Source organism: Acanthamoeba castellanii, assembly GCF_000313135.1.
Source record: "Acanthamoeba castellanii str. Neff unplaced genomic scaffold scf7180000084603, whole genome shotgun sequence".
Taxonomy (NCBI): domain Eukaryota; phylum Discosea; order Longamoebia; family Acanthamoebidae; genus Acanthamoeba; species Acanthamoeba castellanii.
The window spans coordinates 623,112-630,769 of record NW_004457654.1 but is presented as its reverse complement, the minus strand read 5'-3'; the positions used below and the strand labels follow the sequence as shown (position 1 = coordinate 630,769).

Here is a 7,658-nt window from a genome sequence, read left to right as displayed (position 1 = left end):
CGTCGGTAAGACCTGTCTCCTGATCTCCTACACGACCAACGCCTTCCCCGGCGAGTACATCCCGACGGTCTTTGATAATTACTCGGCCAACGTCATGGTCGATAACAAGGCCATCAACTTGGGCCTCTGGGATACGGCCGGCCAGGAGGACTACGATCGTCTCCGCCCGCTGTCCTACCCTCAGACCGACGTCTTCCTCATCTGCTTCTCCGTCGTGTCGCCTCCCTCGTACGAGAATGCCCGCAACAAGTGGAATCCCGAGATCATGCACCACTGCCCGACCACCCCCAAGCTGCTCGTCGGTACCAAGACCGATTTGAGGAACGACGCCGACACCATCGCGCGCCTCGCCGACAAGAAGATGCAGCCCATCCAGCAGGACCAGGGCGACAAGCTCGCCAAGGAGATCGGCGCCGTCAAGTACCTCGAGTGCTCCGCCCTCACCCAGCAGGGTCTCAAGAACGTCTTCGACGAGGCCATCCGCGTCGTCCTCAACCCGCCCTCGCCCGCAAAGAAGGAGAAGAAGGGCAAGTGCTCCCTCTTCTAAGCTATCTTCCTCTTCCCTTCATTCCTCCATCTCTCCCCCCCCCCAATTCCTCTACATCTCCTCGAGCAGCAGGATTTTTCTTTGGCGCTCTGCTCTCTGTACCACATCCCTCCACGACAACGCATCATCATCTCCTCTTCCTCGATCTCTGTACAATACTAGAGCCCGGGCCACATCCCTTACTGTACTCTCCACCCAATAAATCGGTTGCTGCCGCCACCGACCGCTCTTTGGCTCGCCATCCATCTTGCTCTTCGCGACTGTCCGTCGTCGTTTCTTCTCTACTTTCATTGTTCTCCCCTCCTGACATCAAAGCCTGCAGCAGCGAGTGTAGTACATGTACGTTGGTGGTGAAGAACAATGCCCTCTGTTCCCGACCACAAGGCCGCAATCACGCACAAAGGAGTGGCTTCTCGACGTTGTTGTTGTTGTTGTTCGTGTTTCAGTTGGCAGCGCCGAGCTTGCGCTCCTGGCGCTGCCGGCGCTTGAACTCCTCGCGCTTCACCTGACGGGCCTCCCACTTCTGCCGCCTCTTCAGCTGTCGCAGGTCGATGACCCCGGCCTTGCCGCCCTCGCCGCCCGCACCGCTGTTGGCCGCCGCCGCGGCTTCGGGCGCCTTGCCGCTGCCCTTCTTGGCCGCGGTGGAGGTCCTTGCGCCGGCCAACTCGTTCGAAATTGACGACCGCGACTCGCGACGCGTGCTGTTCTCGCTGAAGAGGCCGCCAAAATCGCCCTCCTCACCGTCCTCCTCCTCCGCGCCGTTGTCGTTGTCCTCTCCGCTCTCGTTGCCGTAGTGGTGGCTGCTGCTGCTGCTGCTGTTGTGATCGACGTTGCTGTTGTCGTTGCTGTTGCTGTAGCCGTAGGTGTCGGCAGTCGTGTAGCGGCTGTTGTGGTCATAGTCGGCCGCGGCGGAGGCGGCAAAGTCGATGCTGTCGCTGTAGGTGGGCGCGCAGTAGTTGTCGTCGAAGGCGTGGCTGGTGGCGGTGGTGAAGAACCTCGAGGCGTCGTGAAGGTGAAACCCGGCGGCCAGAGTCGTGAGCTCGGGCATGCCATAGGACACGGAGCCGCCGCTCGTCGGCCCGAAAGCCGCCAGCGACGCCGACGCCGACGTCGGGAAGGCGTCGCTGGCCGAAAGCGAAACGGAGCCGCCCGCGGCAGCGCTCTCGAACTGGAGGTCGTACGGGTTGGCCCAGTCGCTGGCCGCGGCGGCAGCAGACGTCGACGACGCGCGGCTGTTGTGGTGGTGGTGGTGGTCATCTTCGACCTCGTGGGCCAGGTGCGCATCGTCGCGGCCTGCAGTAGTCTCCTCCGACGGGTGCCCGTCGGCCTCGTCAGGGGCGGGGACGGCCCAATCACCCATCCACCCGGCCGCCCGGCGCGGCTTGCGCTCACGCCTCGGCGCCCTCTCCCGCGCCTCTGACACTAGTGCGGTGCGTTGTCAGCCGAGGCGCACACACGACACAACACGCGCACGACACGCACCGCACACACCGCACACACAGCACGATACGACGTACCACTGTGGCCAGACTGGCGCCCGCCCTGGTTCCAGCCGTCGGCGATGTCGTCCTCGGCGCCCCAGCCGCGGTCGTCGTCGCCGCCCGCGCTGCTGAAGTCGCTCGCCGCGTAGGCCTCCTCGAACATGAACTGGTCGAGGTCGTAAGCGTGCTGGCAAGCAGGGTCCTCGACGTGGAGGGTGAGCAGCTCCTCGCGCAGCGCCCGGATCTGCTCGCGCAGCGGGTCGGTCTTGGGCGCGCGCTTGCGGTCGTCGGCCAGCACGGCCTCGAACTCGGCCATCGTGTACTGCTTGCCCTTGTACAGCGCGTACGCGTACTGGCCGCCGCCGCCCCTGCCGCCCGTCGACCGGCCACCGCTCGAGACCTGTCGGACAGGTCAGCTATTGTACCGCGTGTGTGTGTGTGTCGTGTGTGTGTCGTGTGTGTGCGGTCGTACCGAGTGCGGGTTCGAGAGGCTGCGGTACTTGTCCGGCCAGTTCTCTCCCGGGTAGGCGGTGCTGTTGCGGCTGTAGTAGGAGTAGTAGTTGTTGTAGTTGTCGTCGTTGTTCTTGTCCTTGTTCTTGTTGTCATCATCGTCGTCGTCGCCGCAGCCCTCGGCGTCGGCGGCCGTGCCAAACTTGCGCGCGTAGTACTTTTGCTGGAGGCGCGTCTCCCGGGCCAGGTCGCTCTCCACCTGGGCCTTGGCCTGCCTCTACTCGCATTGTCCCAACCAACCAAGCGATCAGTCGCGGGCTCTTGGGGGGGGGGGTTGGCGGTCGTACCTTGTTGAGCGAGCGGCGCTGGGCGGGGGTCAGAGACAGGCGCGACAGGTCGCGACGCAAGAAGGCCGAATCGCATGGCACAGCTACAAAATAAAAATGAAATAAAGAAATAAATTGAATAGAATTGAATATTAAATGCAAATAAATACATAAATAAATAAATAAAAGGAGGGCCGGGGGCGTACCGCAGGTCCAGGGGAGGGAGCGGATGCGGGAGGGGCGCCAGCTCCACCTGGCCTGCGAGCCCCACCGGACCCACACCTGGCCATTGGCGCAGCGGGCAACCTCGGCCTCCACCCAGGTGTCGACCCGCCGCACCAGCACCTAGCACGACCAGGTTGACGTTGTGAGATAAATCAATAAATAGCAAATAAAAATAAAATAGAAAATAAAATAGAACTATACGCTAGACCTTATCGCCCTCACGCAGCTGGGGCAAGGGTTTGGATTGGTCGCGCATCGTTTGTTTGGCTTCTGCACGCAGCAAGGGATGTACAATAAACAAAACTCTCTTCCCTCGTTTCGTATTTTTCCGTTCATTTTCACTTTTTTCCTTGACCAAGGTTGACTTATATTAAAAAGGAATTTGAAAAAATGCAGGAAAAATGAAAAATCAAAAAAAAATCAAAATTGTTCGCGTGACCCAAGAGAAGATAGCAAAGATGGACAGCTCGGGCAGCGACACAGCGGTGCCGACGAAGCTCAATAAGAAGCAGCTGACCTACAACGCGGGGACGATCAAGCGCGCCTCGAATCGCATCCTCGTGACGGGTGGCTGTGGATTCATCGGGTCCCACCTGATCGACCGCCTCATGCAGGACGAACACAACGAAGTCATCTGCGCCGACAACCTCTTCTCGGGCAGCAAGGCCAACATTCGCCAGTGGCTGGGCAACCCCCGCTTCGAGTTCGTCCGTCACGACGTACGTCGCTTGGCCCACCAACCATCAAGAGTCACCAACTTTTAGTTCTATCTCTCTTTTTTTATTGTTTTTCATTTCGGTAATTCTTTAATTTTTGGGACACAACCAAACATTGTTAATTATTATTATTTAATTAGAAAAATATAAATATAAATAATCTATAATATGAAAAATGTGTGTGGCACACCATCAACAGGTGACGCAGCCGCTGCTGGTGGAGGTGGACCAGATCTACCACCTGGCGTGCCCGGCGTCGCCCGTGTTCTACCAGAACAACGGCATCAAGACGATCAAGACCAACGTGCTGGGCACGATGAACATGCTGGGCCTGGCCAAGCGCGTTCGCGCCCGCTTCCTGCTGTCGTCCACGTCGGAGGTCTACGGCGACCCCGACGAGCACCCGCAGCGCGAGGAGTACTGGGGCCACGTCAACCCGATCGGCATCCGCTCGTGCTACGACGAGGGCAAGCGCGTGGCCGAGTCGCTCGCCTTCGAGTACCACCGCCAGAACAACGTCGACATCCGCGTCGCACGCATCTTCAACACCTACGGCCCGCGCATGCTCGAGAACGACGGACGCGTCGTCTCCAACTTTATCGTGCAGGCCCTCAAAGGTGCGTGTCATGTGTCGTGTCGTGTCGTGTCGTGTGTCGTGTGTCGTGTGTCGTGAGTTGTGTGTCGTGTGTCGCTTGTGTGTCGTGTTGCTGATGAGTTCGACTCGTCGCCAACAACAGGAGAGCCGCTCACGGTGTACGGCGAGGGCGACCAGACGAGGTCGTTCTGCTACGTGTCCGACCTGGTGACCGGCCTCATCTCCCTCATGAACGGCAACTACATCGGTACACACACATACACTTCCCCAAATTGTGCTGTGTATGTGTGTGTGTGCGTGCGTGTGCGTGTGCGTGTGTGCGTGTGCGTGCGTGCGTGTGTGTGCGTGTGTGCGTGCGTGTGCGTGCGTCGTGTGATAGGTGAGCCTCACCTCAACTGCTATTCCCTCCCCCGAAGGACCGGTCAATCTGGGCAACCCGGTGGAGTACACCATCAAGCAGCTGGCCGAGACCGTGCAAAACATGGTCAACCCCGATGTGGCCATCATCTCCAAGGTGCAGTGCGCGCCCAATTCCTGCGCAGCTCCACCGCCCACATTCCTGAGCCCACATTCCCCACTTCGCCACAGCCCATTCCGTCGGACGACCCGCGCAAGCGCAAGCCCGACATCACGAAGGCCAAGCAGCACCTCAACTGGGAGCCCGCCGTGCCGCTCGAGGAGGGGCTCACGCTCACCATCGACGACTTTACCCAGAGACTCGCCCAGCAGTGAGCCAAATTCGCCCACCTGGGCAAGCAATTCCAATTATTTGTGCAATTCCTGGTGCGTGTCGTGTCGTGTCGTGCGGTGCGTGTTGTGTGTCGTGTGTCGTGTGCGCCTAGGGCTCGACGGGGTCGCATTCGGGGCAGTTGTGCTTCTTGTGGACGAGGAAGGTGCGGGGCTTGTCGACCAGGAGCTGGCGCAGGGAGTAGCCCGACACGCCGTAGTTTTGGATGTACTCGCCGTACAGGAAGCGGTGGATGGTGCGCTGGCTCAGGGTGAATCGCTGCCGCCGGAACTCGTACATCGTCACGTCGAATGGATTCGTCAACGCACCCTCCAGCTGCCTGCACACCTCACACAGCTCAGTCACCGCACACGCACCACCGCACACACGTGGTCGGTCGACGTACCGCAGTTTCTTGATGTAGTCCCGGAACCCGGGGTCGCCGACGTGGTAGATGGCATTGCCGTTGATGTGGAACAGCCAGGGCGAGTCTGTTTCGTCGCTCACGTACTTGGGTCCGGCGTAGATGCTCCCTGAGTATCGCAATCGTTCGTTTTGAATTAGGGCATGCGTGTGCGTGTGCGCTTGTGGATATCAACACGAGCGCGTGTGGCTGTGGGCCTGTGCGCACACGACACCTTTCATCCAAAAGTTGTGGAGCTCGTCATGGCACTCGCGACTGAACTGGTCGAGCCACCCGGCCCGCACGGCCGTCAGATCGGGCTCCATGTAGAGGAAGTACTCATAGGCCTCCCCGAACGCAGGGTCCAACATCAGGTTGAAGTACATCAGCACCACCCCTTTTTGTTCAACCACCACCATTAGTCCTGTGTCGTGTCGTGTCGTGTCGTGTCGTGTCGTGTCGTGTCGTGTCGTGTCGTGTCGTGTCGTGTCGTGTCGTGTCGTGTCGTGTCGTGTCGTGTCGTGTCGTGTCGTGTGTGTTGTGAGCTTGTGCGAGTTCATGAGAAAGGGCACCTGATGGGGCTGGTGGTTTGGCTTCCTCGGCTTCGGCTTCATCTTTGGCTGATTCGGCGGTCTTCTGGCTGGGCAGGTAGCGATCGGCCGCGGGGTCGAGCCCGGCCGAGATGATCCGCATCTCGGCGAAGCAGGGGCTCCACGCCGCGGCTGCCCAGGCCCGCTGGAGTGTCGACACGACTTCGGGGAACTGGTCGAGCGGGTAGCTGAAGTACAGCACCAGGTCGGGCCTGTCACCATCATCATTGCCCGCGGGCAGGGCGCACGGTCGGAACTCGGGGCGCTCCCACGAGGCCATGTCCTCGACAAGCCGGTCGACGTGGGAGGGGATGAATGGCCGCACCACCGCTATGCGGCCGCTCGTGAACACTTGCTTCTCACCGTTGCTGGGGCCTGCGCGCTGCTGGTGCCGATGAGTCTGGGCCTGGGCTTGGGTTGGTGGCTGGTGCGTTGTGGGTGGTATCATCGGCGCCTGGGCCAGGTTGGTGGGTGGGCAACTGTCTACACAGACAGACAAGCGTGGTCAGCTGCAAGTAGCATGTGTAGGCGAGCTGGGAAACTCTCCACACACACCCACTGGCCGTTCGACGGCAAGGCGCATAATGTAGAGGGTGTAGACATTGTGTGCAATCAACAGCAGCACCACAACCACCGTCAGCGGAGTGGACTTGACCATTGCCCCCTCCGTAGTTCCTCCGTGCGACTTCTTTATCGAAGAGGTTTCCCTCTTGGAACGCCGCATTTCCTCCTTTTTCTCTCCGACTTTTGTGTTTTCCCTTTTCCTTTTCTTTCCTGGATCTCCTGGTTTTCTTTATCTCTCATTAATTCAGAAAAATCAACACCACCGGGCTCGAGGTGGTACCACGGACACGACCCCGCAACAACCGCGACCACGACGATGACCTCGGGGGCCGCCGTGGTGGTGGACGGGGCAGCAGCGACCGCCCTGGCTGACGTGGCCGCAGACGTAGCCGCGGCCGTGGGCTGGCGGTGGTGGGAAGTGCTCGGGGCTGGCCTGGCCTGCGGCGCGCTGCTGGCCGTCGTGGGGACCCTCCTCATCTTCCGCCTCCTCGCCCGCGCCCTCCAACCCCCACCGCCGCCCCCCCTCCAACAAACCCCCATCTTCCTCCACTACTGCTTCTTCATCATCTTCATCTCCAGCTACGTCGTCATCTTCATCTTCTTCTACTTCGCCCAGGACCAGTCCTCGTGTCGACACCACTACGTCGTCATCGTCGGCTGGCGGAGTCCCGGTCGTGCAGGCCGCGCCCGGCGAGATGGTACTGGCGTCGGCGTCGGCCAGCAAGCCGCCGACCGTGGCCAGCGTGGCGACCCAGGAGCAGGACGTCCTGGCCGCCGTGCTCTCGGGCACCTTCACCGCCATCGCCACCACCATCACCAGCGACGACAACAGCGGCGACAACAACAGGGACAGCATCGGCAGTGGCGGCTACGGCCACTCGGCGGCGCTCGCGACCACGGCCGTCGTCGCCACCTCGACCACCCACCGTAGCGGCAGCGGCAGCAAAAAGCTGAAGGGCAAGCCCGGGTCGGCCACGATTGACGTGGCTGCTGACGTCAGCAGCAGCGACGACGACGTCGTTAAGGAGGTGGCG

General features: G+C 60.6%; 5 protein-coding genes across 5 annotated transcripts in view; 3 read left to right on the top strand and 2 right to left on the bottom strand.

The window, feature by feature from the left end:
• Window positions 1-94: 94 nt before the first annotated feature.
• Window positions 95-547, top strand: ACA1_070050 (ras-related C3 botulinum toxin substrate 3 (rho family, small GTP binding protein Rac3), putative; the record flags this gene model as incomplete). Its single annotated transcript, XM_004352895.1, has 1 exon — window positions 95-547. One exon carries the CDS (start codon window positions 95-97, stop codon window positions 545-547), a length of 453 nt encoding a protein of 150 aa, XP_004352947.1.
• A 442-nt stretch (window positions 548-989) lies between these two features.
• Window positions 990-3,285, bottom strand: ACA1_070040 (uncharacterized protein; the record flags this gene model as incomplete). Its single annotated transcript, XM_004352894.1, has 6 exons — window positions 990-1,963; window positions 2,065-2,428; window positions 2,501-2,755; window positions 2,826-2,908; window positions 3,011-3,149; window positions 3,238-3,285. The coding sequence occupies 6 exons, from the start codon at window positions 3,283-3,285 to the stop codon at window positions 990-992; spliced, it is 1,863 nt and encodes a 620-aa protein (XP_004352946.1).
• A 202-nt stretch (window positions 3,286-3,487) lies between these two features.
• On the top strand, window positions 3,488-5,072 carry ACA1_070030 (UDPglucuronate decarboxylase, putative; the record flags this gene model as incomplete). The annotated part of the gene is made up of 5 exons (XM_004352893.1): window positions 3,488-3,748; window positions 3,945-4,362; window positions 4,483-4,587; window positions 4,757-4,854; window positions 4,929-5,072. 5 exons carry the CDS (start codon window positions 3,488-3,490, stop codon window positions 5,070-5,072), a joined length of 1,026 nt encoding a protein of 341 aa, XP_004352945.1.
• Window positions 5,073-5,178: 106 nt separating this feature from the next.
• On the bottom strand, window positions 5,179-6,718 carry ACA1_070020 (uncharacterized protein; the record flags this gene model as incomplete). The annotated part of the gene is made up of 5 exons (XM_004352892.1): window positions 5,179-5,407; window positions 5,474-5,600; window positions 5,706-5,867; window positions 6,043-6,435; window positions 6,616-6,718. 5 exons carry the CDS (start codon window positions 6,716-6,718, stop codon window positions 5,179-5,181), a joined length of 1,014 nt encoding a protein of 337 aa, XP_004352944.1.
• Window positions 6,719-6,940: 222 nt separating this feature from the next.
• Window positions 6,941-7,658, top strand: part of ACA1_070010 (C2 domain containing protein) — a gene marked incomplete at both ends in the record, with an annotated part of 5,708 nt that continues 4,990 nt past the window's right edge. The window contains 2 exons of the mRNA XM_004352891.1: window positions 6,941-7,032; window positions 7,247-7,652. Of these exons, the coding sequence (XP_004352943.1) occupies window positions 6,941-7,032; window positions 7,247-7,652 (498 nt within the window). The remainder of the gene's footprint in view (window positions 7,033-7,246; window positions 7,653-7,658) is intronic.